This window comes from Papio anubis, chromosome 8 (genome assembly GCF_008728515.1).
Source record: "Papio anubis isolate 15944 chromosome 8, Panubis1.0, whole genome shotgun sequence".
Lineage (NCBI taxonomy): Eukaryota > Metazoa > Chordata > Mammalia > Primates > Cercopithecidae > Papio > Papio anubis.
This window is the reverse complement of record NC_044983.1, coordinates 104,843,099-104,865,788: the sequence shown is the minus strand read 5'-3', so window position 1 is coordinate 104,865,788 and position 22,690 is coordinate 104,843,099. Positions and strand designations below refer to the sequence as shown.

The window sequence follows — 22,690 nt, the reverse complement described above, 5'->3', positions numbered from 1 at the left end:
ACATTATATTCTGTCTATGGAGAACAAAATAATATCCCTGTGTTATGGATCTATACATATTTTGGGGTTTTGGAAATGTTTTATTAATTTATGTCTCTGCTTTTTTCATTACTGTGAAATTCCATCCTCTTTCTAAAATTTTAATTTCTTTTTCCTAATAAGCCTCACAATGAAATGTGGTAAGAAGCTAAATGTTTTATTCCACTATTAATTATACAATTCAGCATTTGTCTAGGCTCAATATATGTTAGTGGAACTCTCTGCCTAAGAAGATAGTTCCTATTTTCCTGACTCTGAATGATATTGCGCTTGGTACCATATGTGTTATTTGAAAAGAGTGAAAATTTTATTAAAATTAAGCTATAAATGCCATTTCATTCATGACACAACTATATATAAAAAGTAGTAATGCTGACTCTCTTAATTTAAAAGAAGGCAATATAGCATAATGGTTAAGTGCATGGGTTTTAGAGCTAGACTGTTTTTGAGTCCTTGTTGTGCACCATACTAGCTTAAGACTGCTATGGACTGAATTGTGCCCCCATATTTCACATGTTGAAGCCCCAACCTTCAAGGTGATGATATTTGGAGATGAGAGCCTTTGGGAGGAAAGAGGGTTTAGATGAGATTGTGAAGGGGGAGACCTCATGATGGAATTAGTGCCCTTCTAAAAGGAGACACCAAAGAGCTTGCTCGCATCACAGTCTCTCAGTCATGTCAGGACACAGCAAGAAAGTGGCCATCTGCAAGCCAAGCAAAGAGCCCTCAGCAGAACATGACCATCATGGCACCCTGATCTCAGACTTTCAGACATCCAGAGAAAATAAATTTCTGTCGTTTGAGCCACTCAATCTGTGGTATTTTGTTATGGCAGACTGAACTAAGACTACTATCTTGGCAAATTACTTCCTGTGTCTCAATTAGCCATCTGTGCCTACCTCAAAGAGTTACTATGATGTAGTAACAATGAGTTAGGCATAAAGCATGTAGAGCTGTGCCTGAAATATATTAATGTCTCTGGAAACATTAGCAATTCATGTTATTAATAGGAATACGACTTCTATAAAAGCAAACAGATTACCCATTCATATTTTCAAGTCTAGCTCATATTATGATCTACCACACACATCTATATAATGGTTAGCTAAGATTATGGATCACATCAAAAGATGAGGATGAATAGCCCATGTGGAATGGAATGTATGCTATTGGCCTCATTAGAATCCTGTTTAACAAAAAGACTTACATAAGCAGATATAAATCCTGGTTTTACAAATATTGGTCAATGAATAAGTTTAGCCTCTTCCATATGTTTCATTTAACAAAAATTTATTTTATCATATTTACTTCAAAACCTTTAGTTGATATTATATTAGCTTTCTTGGCAATAATTCTTATGACTGCCAGTTAATTTAGGCTCTAACCTCTATGAAATAGAAGTAAAGCCAAGATAAGGTGAAAATTTTAAGCAAAATCTCTTCTGAACATAGGAAGGACTGAATTCAATGTATGCGAAATGAAAACATTCTTAGGAAGCAAAAGAATGCCCATGATAAAAACTCATACCTGCATGTGCACAGATAAATAAGTTTCATTAGGAGTGATCTTTCAAGACACTCATGTTACAAATGAACACATCTTAGTATTTGGTGGACTGTGGCTAAAAACTTGTTTTCTTCTGCATTATCAATAGATAAAGAATTAAAAATACTAATAATCAGACATTTAAAATGTTACAAATAAGTACATATTCCATATGTACTGTATTTTTTGAGAAAATACCTTTGTACAGATGGTTATTAAGTTCACAGTGTTTCTGCTGGGCATTCCATATTGTATTTTTTGGACAGACCAATGAGTTGTTCACATAGACATCCAAACGTTGAAGTGTGGAAAAGAAAATTCCTACTAGAACAGCCTATTAAAGAAAAAAAAGTTTTGTCTTAAGAAAGCAATAAAACAGAATATTTGTAATTTAGCACTTAAACCATGCTTCAATATTGTATACTTTCTGCAAACTATTAAAACTAAGTTTTGGCCGGGCGCGGTGGCTCCCAGCACTTTGGGAGGCTGAGGCGGGCGGATCACAAGGTCAGGAGATTGAGACCATCCTGGCTAACACGGTGAAACCCCATCTCTACTAAAAATACAAAAAATTAGCTGGGTGAGGTGGCGGGCGCCTGTAGTCCCAGCTACTCCGGAGGCTGAGGCGGGAGAATGGCGTGAACCCGGGAAGCAGAGCTTGCAGTGAGCCGAGATCGCGCCACTGCACTCCAGCCTGGGTGACAGAGCGAGACTCCGTCTGAAAAAACAAAACAAAACAAACAAAAACCTAACTTTTATGGATTTGGGATAAGTGATGAACTAAAATTTTAAAATGGGCTTACATTCAACCTTTCATACAGATAGTACAACTTAACCCTTAATTGACCATTCTCAATAGAAAAGTACAAAAAGATAAATTATTAGATGACTATCTCTAAGTTTAAAAAAAGGGTCATTTAAAAGACAACAAAGAACAATACAGACTTTCAATATCAGGAGCAGGGAAAGGGGGACTTAGCTGTACTCTGTATAATGCAGCCACACAAAATTAGGTACTTCATGTTGGAAAAAAAAATGCTCATCTCTGAGAAAAATTTGGTAGAAAGACTAATAAATGTCAAAATAACTATCCTCTCTGATTCAATTTTATTCATTTTTCATGTTTATATTGCTTACATTTCATGCTATCAGCTATGATCATAAAGAGACTGGCTTTTCCAAGAGCAGGGAAGGATTAATATGGATTTTAATAAGCTATACATAGTTCTGGAATCTTCTTTTGATATTGTCTTCAGAGGCTCAGAATATTAACAGTCACATTACTTTGTAGTCACCATTCTCATTTTTAGAGTTAAAATATTCTCTTCTGATTTTTTTAAAAAGAAAATTTTGAGTTCCTATTTCAGCCATGCGGTATTCTAAGTGCTGGCAAGAGCCACTGGCTTCTTTGAGCTTATATTCAAGAGTGATGAGAGACAAAAAATAGAAGTAATAAAAGGTAAAGTAGGAAACATGGTAGATAGTGATGAATCCTGTGGAGAAAAGAAAAATGTAAATCAGGGTGCATGTAACTTGGGAGAGCCAAGGAAGAAGGCATGATCTTGGAGGCCTATTGAGAAAGTGGAATCTGAGGCGACAGGAACTTTAGCCGCTTAGGGTAGAGTGTTTTAGGCTAAGGCAACATGAGAAACATAGGCCTAGGGGACAGCATGTTTGGTGTCCCTAGGAACAACAAGGAGCTCAGTGGGGCTGGAGGAGTAGAAGAAGCCAGAGAGCTCAGGGATGAGAGAGATTCCCATAGGGCCTCACAGGTCATGGTGAGGATTCTAACTCTTGGACAGAGACCAATAGGGAAATTGTTACAGGGTTTGAGGCATGGGAGAGACGTGATCTGACATATTTTCAAGGTATCTGGCTACTAAGTTGGGGACAGACTATAGAAGGGCAAAGGTGGAAGTAGAAAGAGGAATTGGGAGGCAATTACCATGATGCAGGAAAGGCTCAAACTGGATAGTAGCCGTGGAGGTGGTGAGAAGTGGACAGATTCTGGTATTTTGAAGACAGACTCAAAACAACTTGCAGATGGATTGGATGAGGAATGTGAGCAAAAGAGAGGAGTCAAGAGTGCTTCCAAGGTTTTATCTGGTGCGAAGGGATGGAACTGCTGTCTCCTGGGAAGGGGCAGGTGCCTCCTTCCCTTATTCCTTTCTCTGCTTCACCTTATCAGCATTCTTTCTTCACATTAAACACCCTGGGACTTTAAAGTCTCATATTCTTAGAAAAGAAAATCTGAATTATGACACTACTGGTTAAACTCATACTCTTTTCATACTAATTAAATATAAATTTAATGATCCTGTCCGAGTTCAGTTTCTAGCAAAGACTTGGCATTATTGAAGATATTAAAAATAACATGCTGCAGTCTCTGAAGTAAATTCCAAAGGTGTATTTCTGACATATATAAGTAATAGCAGCATTGAAGAATAAGTATATAATTCCAAGTGATCAGTTTTGAATGTACATTATTTTTATGTAAAAATTTAGGTTTGCTTGTTAATCATGCAAATCATAGGCATCACTGTCATGCCTCATGTATGGAGCACCAAATCAAGTGCATATGGCAGGGGGATGATGATGATGCTTAGTACTTGTACCTTCAGGCTAATGAAAACTGTCTAGACTAATAATAATTTCAGTGGTACCCTGATGCATTCTTGAAAATGGGCTGTAAGGCTGACAATGCTAGAACAAGGGAGGAGATACAAGTCTTAGCAGATAGAAATAACATGCAAATAATCAACAGCAATTACCCTTAAGACATCTTGCCCTACCTTATTATGGTCAACATTAAGCAACATCAGTCGAAGATTCTGAGGACTGGTGCCCGTGAAGTAAACTTCATAAGATGTGTTCAGAGCCACAATGCTGTGAAACAGGGACAGCCTTCTCTGGCATGCATATCCAGCACACCAGCCATGATCCTGTGGGCCTAAATCCATGCAAAATGAAAGTGCATATTCCTATATAATGCATTTTATTAGTATAAAATCTGAAGAGTAGTTGTATTTAAAATAAATTGCCACGGTCAAGTTCAAATGCAAGTTCAGCATTTATACCTATTACCCATCCACCGTTACCCAGCCAGCTAAGCTATTTCTCAAACCTTGGCTTAAAAAGGAAGGCAGAGAAGAAACTTCTTCCTATCACCCTTACTTTTACACTGCCCAGGGTAAGAAGGGTGTATTGAACACTGCCCAGGGTAATAAGAATTTGTATTGGAAGGTCACTGAGAGAAATAGAAGATTTGCATATATCTCTACTTTAATGACAATATTCAAGCCTAGGCCACATGGTGAGGAAGAAAATGCTTGATCCTTTCTCCTCCCTACCAAATAAAAGCTTGAGTGGGAATTGAACTTTCTCAGGCTCTTTGTTAGGAAATGTGCTATAACAGAGTTAGTTTGTTACCAATAGGCTCTGTACCTGGAAAACAGGGACCTCTGAATGCCTGAACCATTGATTCGTTAATTTGTTCTTTCACTCATGCACTTGTTTTTTAAAAACAGTTAATTTATAAATTCAGCAAACACATTCATCTAATCAAGTCATTAATCTTCCTCCATTTTAATTTTAATTTAAGAAATTTTTGTTGACAATTGTTACTACAGGTACCATTAGAGTGTTGACATCATTAATTAACTGAAGCCACCTAAGAAATAACACTCTATCAAACCCTCTAGAAAGCCAAGAAATAGTGAATCCAAACATTTTCTGAGTAGGTTTAAAATGACTTTCATAACAAACTTCTGTATTTCACTTAGTTTTAAAGTGGCTGAGATTATACATATATAAAACATTGAGTGAAATATGGAATGAATTTTATTGATGTATTTATTCATTAGGTTTTCTTTATTTCCTAGCTTACTTGGAAGTATTATCAATATTTATAACTACACTTCAATCAAATTTTAAATCAATATAAACTTCTAAAGCTCCTGTAGAGCCTAAACTTTTCCTTAGCATACAAAATATAAATCCTACTTTTAAATATACTTTCTTTGTGAGTTTTGAAAACATAAAGAAATATCTATGTATAACATAAAAATTTAAAGTGGCAAAAGTCATATTTTTAAAATAAATAAAATTTAATATTAATATTCAAAAGGAAACTTGAGTGATTTTCTGTAACTTTTATCTTGGGGAATTTTTTTTCCCCATCTAGTATAGCACATCCCAAGCTTCAGTGATTCTTCTAACACCTTCATGATTTTTCTGTGCTGCTATCATTTACATAAGACTTCTTTAAATTGATAGTCACTTTTTAAAATTTAAATTCATATTGAAGAAATATGTCTTGTCATTATTGTAAATGGAAAACTTGTATTGCTTGCCAGAAAAGGGAAATGTAAAAATAAGACAATGAAATCTTTTTCCACCATATAAAACAGAGCTATTTGGAAATATCTCTTCTATTACTCCATTATTCATTGACAGTTCTAAAGTTGTTCTCATGATCTCTGCTTCATAAAATCCGAAAAGCAGCATCTAAAATTGGGTTGACTGCAGGTCACAGAAACCAGGCATAGCACACATTGGGGTGGGAGAAGTGAGGAAAGCCCTAGAATCATGAAACTTTGGAATACTTCTGATTTATTTCATTCTGTTCTTATAAACAAGTTTTTAAAGCATTCATATTTTATTGATTTTTAGAATATTTTAGTACATGTTGTGACACCACAAGGGCACAGAAATCTATCTAATCCAAACTATATACACTTTCAGCACATAAAAGATCCTAATCTAAGCCTGTTTAGGGACTAAGTTTTGAGTCCCTGGTGTCATTTCAAGAATATATGATGAATCCTTGTCTGTGTTTTCACTACCTTAAGAAGTTCATCTTACTCATTCAAAAAACCTTGGTCTCCTGAGCATAGAGACCATTACCTTCCTTCTCTGCTACAGCCTCCTAAGACCAGAATGGAAGAAACCTGATGCTACAGCTTGACCAACTGGTCTTGACAATGAAAGGAATTAGAGATATACACTAGACAAATTGTATTTTTTGGAGATACTTGGACCATTTTTTTCCTTCAAAATACTTATACCACTTTATCAATAAAGTATGAAGATCACTCCAGAAATAACTTTCCCCCTTCTTCTTGCTCTCCTCTCCATCCCTCTTCCCCTCCTTCTTCTTTTTATTTTAATGGCCAATTTTAAATAATTGTCCTCGCTTTCCTGGATGAGGTACTGCAAGATCAAGTCTCTTCCCTGCGCATTGCTCATTCTTACAAATGGAAGGCAAACAAGGCCTTATGTTTGCTGGTTGTGTGGGGTAAATAATTTATGAGTTGGCTTCATGCATTTAATAACAAACAAATGTTTTGAGTAACCCTAGTTTATGCATATTGAATACCTACCATTAATGAGATCAACATAACCATTGCCCATTATAGCCACTGGGGAAAGTCTTCGAGTTTCTGTGTCAGGATCCAGACTTTCAATAACCATCATCGCATATTCCATCCCAAAGCACTGATAGCTCTGCCACTCTGGAACGTACTTACAGGTTGAATCTCTAATAATTCCTAGAAACATATTATATATATTTTAGCAATAATACAGAATCTCTTTGTAAGAAAATCCTCGTAACATCTTTTTCTTGTTATGCCAGTTTAAGAAGCAGAAAATATAAGTTATTGGTTGAGTAGATAAGTCATTAAAAATAAAACATATATTTTGTTTCATGGGTTTAAGGCCTAACAACAGAATAAGATCCAACAAACCTTTATGAGGTGCTTTCTCTGTGACAGGAATTCTACTTCCATTTAAGAATGTGAGCATCGCCTTAGGAATTCTGTAGTCTCCAATTCCTACTTGGCTGTTTCCATCCCATTCATATTCTGCTTGAGGTATCACAGAACCAGCACTCCCCAGAAAGGAGCCATCTATGTCTCTAAGAAAAGATTTCCTCTTGGCATCACAAACCATGTCTATACAATCAGATGGATTGACTTTACTGTGGAGAAAAGTTGAATTATTCAGTTCATTGTTTCTAGAGAGCAATATGAATATACTTGAATATTTGCTAACAGGGTATCCGAAAAAATTAATGTATTAAATCTTATTTCAGAGAGGTTTCAAAGTGGGACCAAGTAGCCTATGTAATTAGCATTGGAATGAGGTCTGCTTTTCCATTGTGTTGATTTGGTCTATGATTATGAATTCATTAACATTTCAAAACAACAAATCATACCTGTGGGATATAAAAATCAGAATTCCACTTTTCTATTCTATATATTGTTGAATGATAGATTTCTTATTTGTGCATTGTTCATAATATACTAACATTTCTCCAGAGAGTAGGTGAATGATTACTGTTTTACAAGACATATAAAATCCCTGTGTTGGCAGGGAAGCCTTTATTATTATTTCCTTTCCTTCTTGTCTTTAAAAATTATGAAAGTATTGCTTACTATAAAATAATCTAAAGATTTATTAAAATCTCAATCCCTGTCACCTTCCCATTCTAAGCTTTTAGGCTCATCACCAATTGCAGATTAGTATATATTCTTGTAGACCTTTGTTTATGGATATATGGATATATTTGGATTGTGTTTATTATGCTACATATTTTAGTAACCATTCTATAGATAACAATAAGAGGTAAGATAAACTCATCATGCAATTCAAACGTAGATGATATTTTGCCTCATCTTGAGTTATCTGGAGTGTTGATTGATTGTTACCTGATTATAATCATAAAACAGCAGCTTAACGTGTAAGGTACTATACATTCAAATGGTATACATACAATATACTCATAGAATACCATGATATATACCATGGGCAGAGTTATAGTAACAGAATAATAGTGAACAGCTCAGATCTATTGAATAGTATCTAGAATAGCTCTCCCTTTTTGCTATGAGAAACACGTGAAGTTTTTAATACAAGTTATTCCTTACATAATATACAAGTTTTAGAGAAGGATTTTAATAAATATTTTTGTAGTTCATGTGTTCTTTGTATTCCAGTATGTGCAATGTGTTTTTGTAAGCAAGTCTGTGAGTAGAGTGCCCAGTGGCAGTCTTTTATGTTGTGGCTTTGGGCTCTTAGTTTAGGTTCCCAAGAAATAAAGCCTGAGGTGTGGGTTTTTGTTCAAGTAAATTGCCAAAAGAATCCTCTCAAAAGGGGGAGAAGAGAAGTGGTTTATCCAATAGCTTTAATCTGATGCCATGAAAACCTCTGGCACATAAACTGCACAGCAGAGTTGTTGCCACCTTAAGACAAAGCAGCCAGCCTTGTACTCCTGAATTAGTCAGTCGTTTTACAGGGACTGCAGGGTGGTGTGAGGGAGCGCTTTGGATTCCTGTGGCTAGTTCTATTTGGCTAAGAGCAAAGTTCTGAAAAGCCATGGATTGTTATTGGCCAACACTGAGAACATCTGGGGGTTGGGTACACTGCCCAGTAAAGATCTGAGAGAGCACTGACAGCGTCGCCTACCAGCACAGAACTCAGAAAAATCACATTTGAAAATGTGGTATTTTCTTCAGGACTTAGATTCTAAAATTATATGTTGAAACTGAAAGATTCAGTGACAAGTAAATAAGAGATAATAACTGCCTACTGAGGAGGGGCTCTATGGACCCCCCAAACACTGAAGTTCAACAATAATTAAATAAATAAGTGTTGGGTTGTCAGCAAAGCAAAATCAGATGAAGTCAAACAATTTATGAAATATTACATTTATCTGAAGAGGTGCCTACTTCCTTTTTTTGATACAGGGTCTCACTCTGTTGCCCAAGCTGGAGTGCAGTGGTGTGATCACAGCTGAGTGCAGCCTCAACCTCCTGGGCTCAAGCAATCCTCCTGCCTCAGCCTCCTGAGTAGCTAGGACCACAGGTGCACACTACCACACCCAGCTAATTTTTATTTTTTAAATTTTGTAGAGGTGAGAGCTCCTATGTTGCCCAGGCTGGTATCAAACTCCTGGGCTCAAACAGTCTTCCTGCCTCAGCCTCCCAGAATTCTGAGAATATAGGCACTAGCCACCATGACTGGCTGAGATGTCTATTTCAATACAGAACATAATTTCTTTTCTCTTCCCCTAAGCTGAAAATGGTCAAAGATCAGTAATAATTTTTTTTCTTCCTCCAGTATTGCCTTATATCTAAATTCCTGGTCTGTACTTCTTATAAAAAGTAGGAATTATTAGATATATTATTCTATGACTTAGAATCTAAATGATCACTTCTGGAAATGTCCTGACACCAACTGACCTTTGTGATCAGAAAATCACTGTTCTAAGTTTATGTGTATTTATAATCACAGTGATTATAATGGCTGACATTTAATTTCCAAGCACATTTTGGGGTGCCTGTGATAGGATATTTTGGAAGCAATAGGTAATCAAAAAGGGTAAGAAAAAGGGAAGAAATAATAAGAGATATCTCTTGTCCATTAATGACTGTTAACTTGAGAAACAAACAAAAACAATGTGTGTGTGGCTCTTGCCTGTAATCCCAGTGCTTTGGGAGGCCAAAGTAGAAGGAACCTTTGAGGCCAGGAGTTCAAGACCATCCTAGGAAACATAGAAAGACCCTGTTTCTACAAAAAAAAAAAACCAAACAAAGAAACAAACAAAAACTTAATTAAATAAGCCAGGCATAGTGGCATGTGCTTGTAGTCTAAGCTGCTTGGAAGGCTGAGGTGGAAGTATTGCTTGAACTCAAGAGTTTGAGTCTGCAGTGAGCCATGATAGCATCACTGCACTCCAGCCTGAGTGGCAGAGGTATTTTCCAGGATGTCCTCAAACTCCTTGGCTCAAGCAATCTTCCTGCTTCAAACTCCTGAATAGCTGGAACTACAGGCGCATTATGCCTGCTCTTAAATGGAAAGATATTAAAGTAGAACACACTTCAGACCCCATCTATAGTTTTCGTATTTAACAATGATGATGTTATTGATGATTCACACACACACGCAAAGCAATGGGAGAAAACATATATGTTAAAGCCCAGTTTTAAAACTCAACTGAGAACATTTAGATTTACATTCTTAAATGGTCTTAATTTTCATAATGCTTATTAAAGTTTCATAAAAACTGGTAGTTATTTTAATATGCCAACTTAGATCTTGAGCAGGAGGAAGTGAGAATGAAAAACTATAAAGATAGAAAAACCACAATTTTTATGTATTTTTACCTTATATCAGGCCTATGTATATATATTTTTGATTGTTCAGTAGTGTCAACCAGTTTTATATTTTTCACATGGATTGGATGCTGTAAATCCTCATTTAAAGGGTTAGTAATGAATATAACATTAGTTTCCCCTGAACAAACATTCTTAAATCCAACAAATGTGGAACCTAAAATATAAATAATAGATAAGTGATTATTTTCTCTAAAGAAAGTGATAAAATCAGATTTATTTAATGCACATTAGCCAAACACATCTTTTGTCACTACCTTAAACATGGCGCTCTTGCCTGATATGGTAAATAAGTCTACCACTATTTGTGGGAGCCTGTTTCCTACCAATATTCATATCACTAGGTAATGATCGCCCATATTTTCTCTGGGCTTGGCCATGTAACTTGGTTTGGCCAATGGGACAATAGCAATCACGGCATAAACAGAGATCTGGAGAGTGCTTGCATATTGGAGCTTGCTCTTTCTTAGTGTTCCAGGGAATTCTGTGACTTCCAGCATATGAGTAAGCCTGGGATACATGTGGCTCTATCACTCCTGTCACCCCAGCTAATGGCCAGCACCAACTGTCAGCAAGCACCAACCACCAGATATGGAAGTAAGGCTATCCTAGACTAACCAGCCCATAGCCATCCTATAAACTGACGGCACCTAATGGACAAGACCAGGTGAGACCAGCAGAAAAACCATCCAGCTGAACAAAGCCCAAATTGACAATACACAGAATCATGAGCTAAATGGTTGTTTAAAGTCTCTAAATTTGGGGGGTTATCCAGCTAAGATAAATGAACCACTATTTTTCCCTTGGCTTCTTTGTATATATTACATGGCTAAAAGATAAAATTGATTGGATCCAAAAACTTAATCTCCATTGTACTTAAAATCCAATAACTCTAAACAGAAAAGCAAAAGGTGACCTCTAAAATTCTTAAATCAGTTATGTTTTATCTATGCCTCTTCTTAACTATATTTCCTCCTAAGAAGAGTCTATATACAGGAATACAAACCCGTAGATGAGTATTAATAAAATATCACAGTAGCAGATGCTGTTTGTGCCCTGCCCAGATCTCCTTTACTGGGTCAGTGCACCCAACACCTAGTTTCTCCTGTAAGTATTGGCTGCAAACCACTCATAGCTGCAGTCTTCTGTTTTTGTTTTTTGAAATAGAGTCTCACTTTGTCGCCCAGGCTGGAGTCCAGTGGTGTGATCGCGGCTCATTGCAACCTTCACCTCCTGGGTTCAGGCGATTCTGCCTCAGCCTCCCAAGTAGCTGGGATTACAGGTGCCTGCCACCATGCCTGGTTAATTTTTGTATTTTTTCAGTAGAGAGGGTTCCACCATGTTGGCCAGGCTGGCCTCAAACTCCTGACCTCAAGTGATCCACTCACCTTGGCCTCCCAAAGTGCTGGAATTACAGGCGTGAGCCACTGCACCTGGCCAGCTGCTATCTTCTCTAAAGAATTGCCCTTAGCCACTTGATAGTTCCCTCAACTGAGAGATTATGTACTCCCTTCCATTACCACAAGTAGCTATGCCTGACTGATAAGACATATGGAAGAACTTTTGCCTCAATGTGGGAAAAGCATTTGGCACAATTTACACTCCACAGCTCTCTGAAGTATCAGGTAGAAGAAGCTGGACTTCAGTTGAGGTCATATCCTTGCTTAGCTCCTTCCTCTGCCCTATTCTAATACTTCTCTCACTCCCTTTCTCTTCAGAGAATATCTTCAATAATCCACTTGCATAAGAATTCCATTTCTGCTTCTACTTTATTGATGATTTGAAGAAAGAAAATGAAACTATAATGGTCATTCACAAATTCAAAGCAAATCTCAGGATATAAGTGTAAGATTAGCAGAACCTTACAACTTAAGAGATGGTTGGGTTCTGAGCCCTACCAAATCCCCTGCATCAAAGGCCCTGACAGAAACAAAGTGGGATGCTAAGTTAGATGGAGATATATGGGAAGAGCTACTTGGACCTTGAAGTCTCAGAATGTGCTGAATGCTCTGTATGTGTATAAATGGTATACTCCTTCTTATTAGAGAGTAACTTCCTGCTCTACTTGCTTAAAATCATCAGGGACCTCAACAGAGCCTTACAAGACAAATCTTATCTTCCACAGGACCTGTTCCAAGGGAATTATACACTAGTATGGCCAGTTTTAATATGTTGTTGGAATGACTTTTAAAAGCTTGGAAACAGTGATGGCACACATTAAGTAGAAATGCCCAAATTTCCATGACATGTTGTGAGAAAAATGCAGGTCAAAGGCTCAAAAATGGGAATATTGAAATGGATGTATTATATAATTCCAATGCATTTCAGCCCAACTCAGAGGTGGCCTTGAATGAGTGTGGGGTGGTGTGGTGTGGGAAGATCTTTCCAATTAAGAGAAATTTGGGTGGTACACAGGATCATCTACTTTTTGTGGAGAGAGAATTTATCAAAGGTAAGGATAAATATGGACTCCTGGGTAGTGATGAGTGGCTTAGCTCGTTGGTAAGGGGCCTGGAAGAAAGTAGACTGGATGTTCAGGAAAAAAACTTGTGGCTATATCTGTCAAAATGGGTACAAAAGGCATGCTATTGCCTACCAATAAGCATTCAATACAGAAGAGTACCTGAAAAACCAAATGGGCAGGATGATTTGTCCAACAAATGTCAGTTAATCTCTGTCCTCAGCCACCCCAGCCCTTACAAATCAGCTTATGAATTGAGTAGCCTTTTTGGTGGAGATGGAGGCTATGCATGGCTCCAACAGCATGGCCTTCTTCCTTCCAAAGTTAGTGGAGCTACTTCCACTACTTAATGTCTGACCCAAATTGCCCGGCACAGAAATTAAAATGAAGTCTTTAGTATACTACCATTCCTCAGGAAATCAAACATTTACTTAAAGTTGGTGACACTGGATTTATTCCACCCTGGAAAGGGTAACAATTCATGCTGAGTAGTACTGACATGTATTCCTGGTGGGAGTTTTTTTTCTTATAGGGCTTCAGTTAGCACCACCATACTAGGACTCACAAAGTGATCTAATGGCATGAGCTCCTGCATAACATCACCCTAGACCAAAGATCTCACGTTCAACAAAATAGGTACGGGGTGAGCATAGACAATGGGATCACAATGGAAGAATTGCTGCAATCATACAATACAGCATCTGGAGAATCACTCCAACAGACTGATGGAATCGACTCTTGAAGGCACAGCTGAGCTGTCAGCTTTGGAAATAACAACCTGCAAAACATGTGTTATTAACCTAAAACAAAAGACATTATATGGTGGTAAATATCAAAAATATAGAATACGTGGGTGCTGGTACCAAAGGCAAGAAGTAGGAGTAACTTTTTTCACCATTATCCCTGGAAGTTCACTTGGGAAACTTGTGTTTCCAATACTAAAATTTTAGGTTCTATGAGTCTGGAGGTCTTAGTTCCCAGATGAGACGTGTTTTCAGCAGGACATACAGTAAGTAACTCAAAAAAATAAAGCTATACCTACCTCATGGTTACTGCAGGCTTCTCATCAGACAAAGAAGGTTTTACCATCTGGCAGTGTAACTGACCCTGATCACCATGCAGAGGTAGGCCTATTCTATAGAATGACGGCAGGATGCACTCACGTGATCCACCAGGGTATATGCCCACTATTAGTTGTAAAATGGCAAGTACAAAAGTCATGGCTTCATAAAGGCACAGAAACCAGGGACTTTTTTTTTTAGACAGAGTTTCACTCTGTTGCCCAGGCTGGAGTATAGTGGTGTGATCTCGTCTCACTGTAACCTCGGCCTCCCAGGTTTGAGCGGTTCTCCTGCCTTAGCCTTCCAAGTAGCTGGGATTACAGGCACCCGCCATTATGCCCAGCTAATTTTTTTGTATTTTTAGTAGAGTTGGGGTTTCACCATGTTGGCCAGGCTGGTCTTGAACTCCTGACCTCATGATTCATCTGCCTTGGCCTTCCAAAGTACTGGGATTACAGGCATGAGCCACCATGGACCAGGGGCCTATTTATAACAGGGATAAGGGTCTGAGCCATTCTACCAAGCAAGCCATCTTGACAAGCAGAAGTGTTAGCCAGGGAAGACAGAAATTTAGAAAGGGCAATGGATGAGAGAAATGATGAGTATCATTTATGGTTTAGGGACCAGCTGTGGCAGTGTGACCACCAACCCACTTCTTAAAGTTTTTCCCAGAAATCGTGACCATGCAGAATTTGGGAGAAATCAGTCCTGGTAGAATAACTTAATGTAAGTAACAATGAAAAAAGCAAGTAGATCCCAGGGATCCCAAGAGAGGACTGAAGTGGATAAAGGCTGGTACACCCATCTCTCATCTCTTTGAATAATTGGCTGTTAACAACTGTCCTTTCTCCCAGACAATTAGCTTAGCCAAAAAGGAACCACATACCTGGGAAATTAAGGTCCTCCCCATAGGGGCAGCTGTAACCAAAAACTAACATGGGGATACAAATGACTACTGTCCCCCACCCACCTCGCCAAATGTGAGATCAACTCCGTGGCAATTTTAACTTACATTCCAGAGTTTCCCAGTGGCATCAAGTGAAGCTACCCTACAGCTCATGTCACATCCTTGCTTAGCAACTTCCCTTGCCCTGTTCTCTTTCTTCCCTTTCTACTAGGCATTCCAAGAAGCCACTAATATAAAAGTCCTCATCTAAGGCTGTTTCTAGGGAATCTAAGTCAACTAACTTTCATATGTTATTTTAAAAGACTATATCTTATGAAAGAATAATAGTTATTCGTGTTCTTTCCATAAACTTCAATTTTAAGGCTTCATTTCATAAGGGCAGTTTCATTGCCACATGATATTTATAATATTCTGGAGCATATTGTTTATTAAAAGCCATATATGTTCAATTACAACCTATGTAGCATGTTATACAATTTCCTCCAAGGGTATCATCATTGCAATTAACACTTAAAAATGTTGCCCATTTGTTTCACATTTCTGGGATCTAAAGTTGTGAGGAAGAATCTGTGAAAACTTAGATGTCTAACGTATTGAACTACTTTCTTCAAAGAGACACTGGTTAAAATTATCCTGGAAGGGAGACTTGCTCCATTACAACAGGAAATGCACAGTGTTATTTAATAGGCCAAATGAAAATAATTGATGTGTTTACTACATTAATTTCTATATAATTATTTTACATTTCTAAGCAGCCATCCTGGTTCAGTGAAAGAGCAGTGGAGTTTGAATCAGAAGATTTTGATGCTAATCCTAGCTGTGCCAATAGCTGTGGGAATTCGGCCAGGCACTAAAGTTCTATGAGCTTAAGGTTCTTAAATTTTAAAAGGGGATGATAATATATAATCCTACTCACATGAAAAGGCTTTTAAAATTATACAAATTAATTAATATTAAATCACAATACAGTGTTTTGTTGTTGTTGTTTTAGAAGGAAAATTTAACATCAATTCTTCAACATACAGTATAAGAATCCTGCCAAGGAACCATTCTCGAAATTGACTCTAATGTCTGATTTGTCATATTGAGCAGATTGCTATAAAAATTCACTTAAATCATTTTTACTGACAATGAAACATTATTAGTTACCCTCTACATATTCTTTACAGAAATTCATTGAGAAGATTTATAAAAGATTGTGTACTTGCCTGAGACGTCCAAAAGGCCACTGATGGCATTGTAACTCATGATTCCTGCATGGGGCTTTCGGGGTGCCATGTTATGAGCTGAAGCAAAGGTAGGCCAACAAATCCCACTTCTCCCACCTTTTACCAAAAAAAAAGTTAATGAAAATTGAATATGCACTCATATGAACACCAACATTAAAGTTTCAAATTTTTCACCTGATGGAGATCTAGGACTCCGATGAGCAGCAGTGAGTTCAACATTGGGATCATCATTAGTTAGGACATCAGAGCAATTAAACCCAGGGCTACTTCCAACAATTAATGAGCTCTGTTTGGAAATAAGCCAACCAATATAGCATTAATAATAGCTCTTACTAAAATAAAACATGATAATGAATAATACTGAATTCTACTGTAGTAAATAAAACACAAAGTATAAATTCAAAAAGTGGATCATTCATTAAACAAAGATGAAAAAAGTGTGATTGCAACCCCAACTGGAAAAACACTGAGAATAGGAGAGGGAAGACAGACATGTAAATAATTATATATAAGGACATATTGTGTTTCTGTGATAAACACATCCAGGGAACAGAAGGAACAAAAAAGTGGAGGAAGTGTCATTACCACCTAAACTGGCTCAGAAAAAACTTCATAGAGGGAGTGAAAATTACTATTGCAAGATTAGCAGGTGATAAACAAGAAGAGGGAAGGGAGGAGGAGGGATAAGAATGAACAGTTTTTTAAGCAGAGGGCAGTGGGAACAAAGGCAGGGAGGTGTGGGTGAGACAGATAGAAGTTAAGGAGATTATTCTTATTAGTCCTTCAGTAATTCTACCCTTCTCTGAGTTATTTTTTTCCCCATGGTGTGGCTGTATTAATTTCTTACCTTAATTTGTACTTTTTTACTGGAAATTTTGTGTGATATAGCAGCTGGCATGTAAATCATTGGAAAAATGGCCATTCCATTGTCAACCAGGGTCACATTATAAATGTGCACACTCTCTGTGGTCTGCAACAGAATTTACAGGTTACATAATACTAAGGACAATCATAAAACAAATTAAAAATCACCATCTTTAATCATAATTACCTGAAAATAAATTCCATAATCCCAGCATGTCCAAATGGTAAATCCTTGTATAAGAGAACATCCAGGAAGGCCATCTTGGTTCATATAGATACCATATAAACCCCCATGGGCTTCATTGTCAAACCACTTTTCCACGGGATTAAACTGGCCTTGGAAGGAAATATAGAACCAGAGAATGAACGCTACAGTTCATGTCACATAGTTTTAATAAGCAGTATCGGTTAAAGTTAACAAAATTCTTTTCAAAATTGCATACATAATTCTGATATCAGGTTTAATATGATCAAATATTTTTATGGCTCTGCCATTTATGGTTCACTCTATTTAGTGTTTTTCTTTAAATGTTCTCAAGATAGAGTCTCACTGTGTTGCTCAAACTGGTCTCAAACTCAAGCCATCTTCCTGCCTTGGCCTCCTGAGTAGCTGGGACTACAGGCATGCCCCACCTCGCCTGGCTTATTCTAATTAGTATTTAATTTTGTCTAACTAGTCTCTTCACTGTTATTTAAAATAACTGTATACTCATTTACAAAATTTAGTGTTAACACCCTTACATTATTTTGTCTGATTAAAGTAAACATTAATTTAATTAGAAAGAGAATGGGATTTAGATACAAATAAGCCTAAACTTGAAACACAATGGTACAGCTTACTGTCCGTGAAATGCTCCCCCTAAACATCTTTCCATTGCTATGTCCTTTTGGCCATCCCATTTTCAAGTCAAATGTCACTTCCTTAAAAGACCTTCCCTAAATACCTGATTCAAAATATCACCTCAGTCACTTTACATTGCAATTAAAATTCCTTTCACTTGATATTTTTATTATTAATTATTTGTGAATTATCCATCTCTTCTCTCCTAGTAATATGTAAGCTTCATAAGAGAAGACAATGCACCTAGCTCATTCACCATCACTTCTTGGAGCCTAGAGGGTTGTACAGAGATAGGTGGTCTTTAAATATTTTAACAATTGGTGTAGGCATTATCTTGGGAAAGTTGTTTTAGGACCTTAGTTTCCTCATATGTAAAAAGTTTTAATGATTAATTCAGAATTGTTTCAAAATAAAATGAAATCACCTACATAAAGTGCATAGCAAATACTCTCAATAAATGGCAACTATACTCATTATTAATATATAGAACAAAGGGGATTTTAATGAAAGTTTTACTGATGTCCGAATCAGTTCAATAACCTTAATAACTGCCTCCCCAAATAGTCATGAATTGGAGGACTGTCTATAAAGAGCAACACTGTCTCCTAAATTGTACTTAATGCCAGCTCTCCTGTTCAGGTTCCCTGGTATCTGTTTCCTTTTATCTTCTATTGATTTTCCCTTCTTCCTAGTCCTGTGGGTTTTACATTTTATTTATGATCTTCCTGGTTTTGATAATTTTCCTGCATAAGATTTCACATTTCTCTCCCTTAGAGTCACACAATAATAGATGCATGGACAGATAGGGTTTCACCCCTGAACCCGGTGTATTTCACTATCCCGAGCTTCCCAGACTCTTGTCTGGGGGATGCATTGAATAAATTGATGTACCATTAGGAACGTAAATGCTTCATTCCTCTGTGATGTTTCATATTTCAGTTGCTATAACTACAAAATCTCCTTATAAATAGTCTCAATTATTTAGGAATATCCACATAGTCAGTGAAAAATGCATTACATAGCATTATACATACTAGTAAATACTCATATTCAAAGATCACATTTTGATGTTGAAAAATCCATAAGGATAACTTTGTTGAAGTTGTAAAGAAATTACATATTTTAAAATTTTAAGTCAAAGAAAAGCCACTTCAAGCAGTTGGGAACTAAAATATTTAACAAGAGCATATATCAAGGAATCAGTTAAGTATGTTGACAAAGTAGTTTTTATTCCTTCAAAATGTATTTTGCACAAGAATAAAACCCGCTTAAGTCTAAAATGTTTGAATTGACAGAAAAAAAAATGCTGATTCAAAGAATCTTAAAAATAAACACACTTTTAACTAGTATATTTTTTAAAAAGATGAATTTTATGCTATATAAATCATGCCAAATAAAGCTGTTAAAAAGTAACTATACTGAGTTTTTTTTTTTTTTAATCAATTCTGGGAGGGGCCTACATTTCTCAGAGAAAGTCCCATTTTCTTTAACTTTCTTTAAATTTCTTGAGGGGTAAAGTCTGCAGATTTATTATGTATTTTACTTTTTTGATCTCATAATAATTTATTTACATGGTTGAAAATATAGAGGTTATTGAAAAAGAACACAATTATAAGTACTGAGTTCCCTTGTTCCCAATTACTTTCTATGATTTTTACACTTTTCTTATGTAAATACAAATACCATATACATTCTGATTCCTTCCCTTTCTTCCACAAAACATTTTAGATGTATTATACCTAAAATAGTATTTTATAAACTATTTTGCACTCTCCAGTTAGCACTTAAGAATATTCTAGAGAGTTCTTCATATCAATACATTGAACTCTTCTGCCTTCTTTCTTTGAGTAGTCTAGTGTTCCATCGTCTGGCTTTATATAACTATTCTACCATTGGAGGACACAAATGGCTTTCGGTTTTCTGCTAGTACAGACAATGCTGTGATGAATAACCTTGTTCGTAAATAATTTTCTAAGTTTGTGAAGGCAACTGTTAGCTAGATTCATAGAAGTGGAAATGCTGAGTCAAAGGTAAATGCATGTGTTATTTTGGTAGATGTTGTCATGTTACCCTAAGCAGAGATGATATTGTTTTGTCCTTCAACCAGCAAGGTGTAAATGTTTTGCTTTCCCTACAGCCTTGTCAAAAGAGTAGATGCTCAGTTACTTCTTAATTTTTACTAATCTAATATAGAGAAATCTATGTTTGAGAAGTGTCTGTTCATGTTCATTGACTTTTTGATGCATGCAGGTTTAACATATGAATAGTGAACATTTATTCTATCAAAGTAGAAGTTAAAATAATGGTGTATGTCAACATGTATCTCTATAAGTGCTGTTTTTGTAAAAATGGTGGTGGAATGAGGTACTTACTGTCCCAATGCCGACCAAATCAACAACTCAAGTTGCTATTGGAGTTTTGGGATCATAAACTTGGGAAAATAAAGTTTTCCTTAGAAACCTATTTATTTTTTTAGATCCAATGTTATCTTGAAATAATTTATCTTGTTGAGTTATTTCAGTGACCAGAAGGAAAAGATATTATATATTGAATTAACAAACAATAATTATTTATTTTAACAATTTTGGACAAGTTATTTCCTAGTTTTAGCGATTCCTGGTTTAAAAGACTTACCTGGGCAAGGTTCACCATCAATGCGGTATCCTGCTCTTCCAAATCCAGCAACTACATTATTCTGTAAAACTGTATTGGTCCCTCTATTTATCTAGTGCAATGATTTAAAAAAAATACTGTGCATCAGGCTAGTAAACATTTATATAAATTGAGAGTAAGTATATGACAATATACTTATGAAAACCTTTAATTATGACTACATTTTCAGAAGGAAAAATTTAATTTATTATTTACCCCATTCAAACTTAATTACAAGTGATGTATTGAAATTACACTAGGTTCTTAGTGTAAAACCATCATTAAGTACTATAGTCTGGACTTCATTTAAAAACTACATTAAAGAGATTATTTCTTATTTCAGTCACAAAATCCACTGAATGTGGTTTAAAATTTACAAGGCACAGAACAAGTTCCAGTATTATAACAAGGTAACAAGAAGTTAATACTTTGTTCAGGAATTTGTGATCACTGAAAAAGTGATAAATATATATTTATATATTATATTTATATATGTTTAATATAAATATATATTCATATAAAATTATGTGTGTATATATATATTTTTTGAGACAGGGTCTCGCTATGTTGCCCAGGTAGGTCTCAAACTCCTAAGCTTAAGCAATCCTCTTAACCTCCCAAGTAGCTAGGATTACAGGTGCAAGCTCTTTTTACAGGCTCTTTTTAGTTATGTTTTGTTACCAATTTGATTAATTTATTTTAAAAAAGACAACTGAGGCAATGATAGTGGATCATAAGATTCAGTGGAGACATTGACTAGTTTACATAACGTTTGCTATAATCACAAAGTAGGTTAGCATGAGTGTTAGGTAATTACTAAACAATTTTATTTTATAAGCCAAGTCAAAGTAGAAAAAAATGGAAGCATACAGCACACATATCATTCTTGCCTATGGTGTCAGCAAAACAGTCAAAAGTTGCAATCATATTAAACACATTTATTTTTAAATATTTTGATAAAAATAGAGTCACATGAATTCATAAATGTCAATTAAGTACCTTTTCTTTCAAAAGACACAAATAGCCTTAAAGATTTGGAATTGACATTTAATATGTATAAACAGATAAAAAGAGATTATCTTTTACCTAATAAATGTGTACCAAATTTCAGTTTTCAGATTTTACCTTAAGGTATTAATAGTTGTGCAAAAACAAACAAACAAAAAAAAAAAACAAAAAAAAAACAAAAAAAAACCTCAATCCTTATCCCATCTTTCAAAGGTAACTATTTTTAATTTCTTTCGATTCTATGTCATAGGTAAAGGCAGGAGGAAGGTATCTCCTCCACTTTCTCTTTTCTTGTTTGTAATCTTACTCTATATCTAAACAAACACTTACAGTAATTGAAGAAACTTCATGGGAAACAAGAAGGTTCCAATTAGTAATATCAGATAAGTATAATAACCTTGCATGTAGAATCATGACCATTTTAGATGAGAAAAGGATTTTAGAGATTTCATTGTCTATTTTCATTTTTAGGGAGGAAACTAAATTCAGAATTAAGTAGTAATATGCCCAAAGCACTCAGTCGAGTACTAGCAGCAAAGAGGCCCTGTACTGGAACTTGAAATAATGTTGGAGAAGAAAGGAGGTAAGAGAACTATTTAAACCAATAGACATCAACAGAAAAAAATACACCAATGGCTACCGAAACTTACATCATCTTTTTAAAAGTGCATTCACTCCTTTAGTTAGCTCATTTTATTATATTTTTTCAATCACTGATATCATTATAAGTTAGTATAATTATAAGTTTGTTCTCATTACCTCAATTGCTGCATGCCAGAGAGTTGAACTTAAATCTTTTCTGTTCTGATAGGTTCCTGGCCAAACCGAAAGTGCAATCAAATTCCCTCGGACTTGGTTGGCATTCCCCCATATTCTTATACCTGTTAAAAAAGAAAAAAAGAAAAAA

At 36.0% G+C, this 22,690-nt stretch overlaps 1 protein-coding gene across 1 annotated transcript in view; it reads right to left on the bottom strand.

The window, feature by feature from the left end:
• PKHD1L1 (PKHD1 like 1) overlaps positions 1-22,690 on the bottom strand; it is a 191,211-nt gene that overhangs the window by 10,226 nt on the left and 158,295 nt on the right. The window contains 11 exon segments of the mRNA XM_031669316.1: positions 1,783-1,918; positions 4,377-4,534; positions 6,966-7,133; positions 7,332-7,564; positions 10,752-10,917; positions 16,398-16,514; positions 16,593-16,704; positions 17,266-17,388; positions 17,470-17,618; positions 20,758-20,848; positions 22,543-22,664. Of these exon segments, the coding sequence (XP_031525176.1) occupies positions 1,783-1,918; positions 4,377-4,534; positions 6,966-7,133; positions 7,332-7,564; positions 10,752-10,917; positions 16,398-16,514; positions 16,593-16,704; positions 17,266-17,388; positions 17,470-17,618; positions 20,758-20,848; positions 22,543-22,664 (1,575 nt within the window).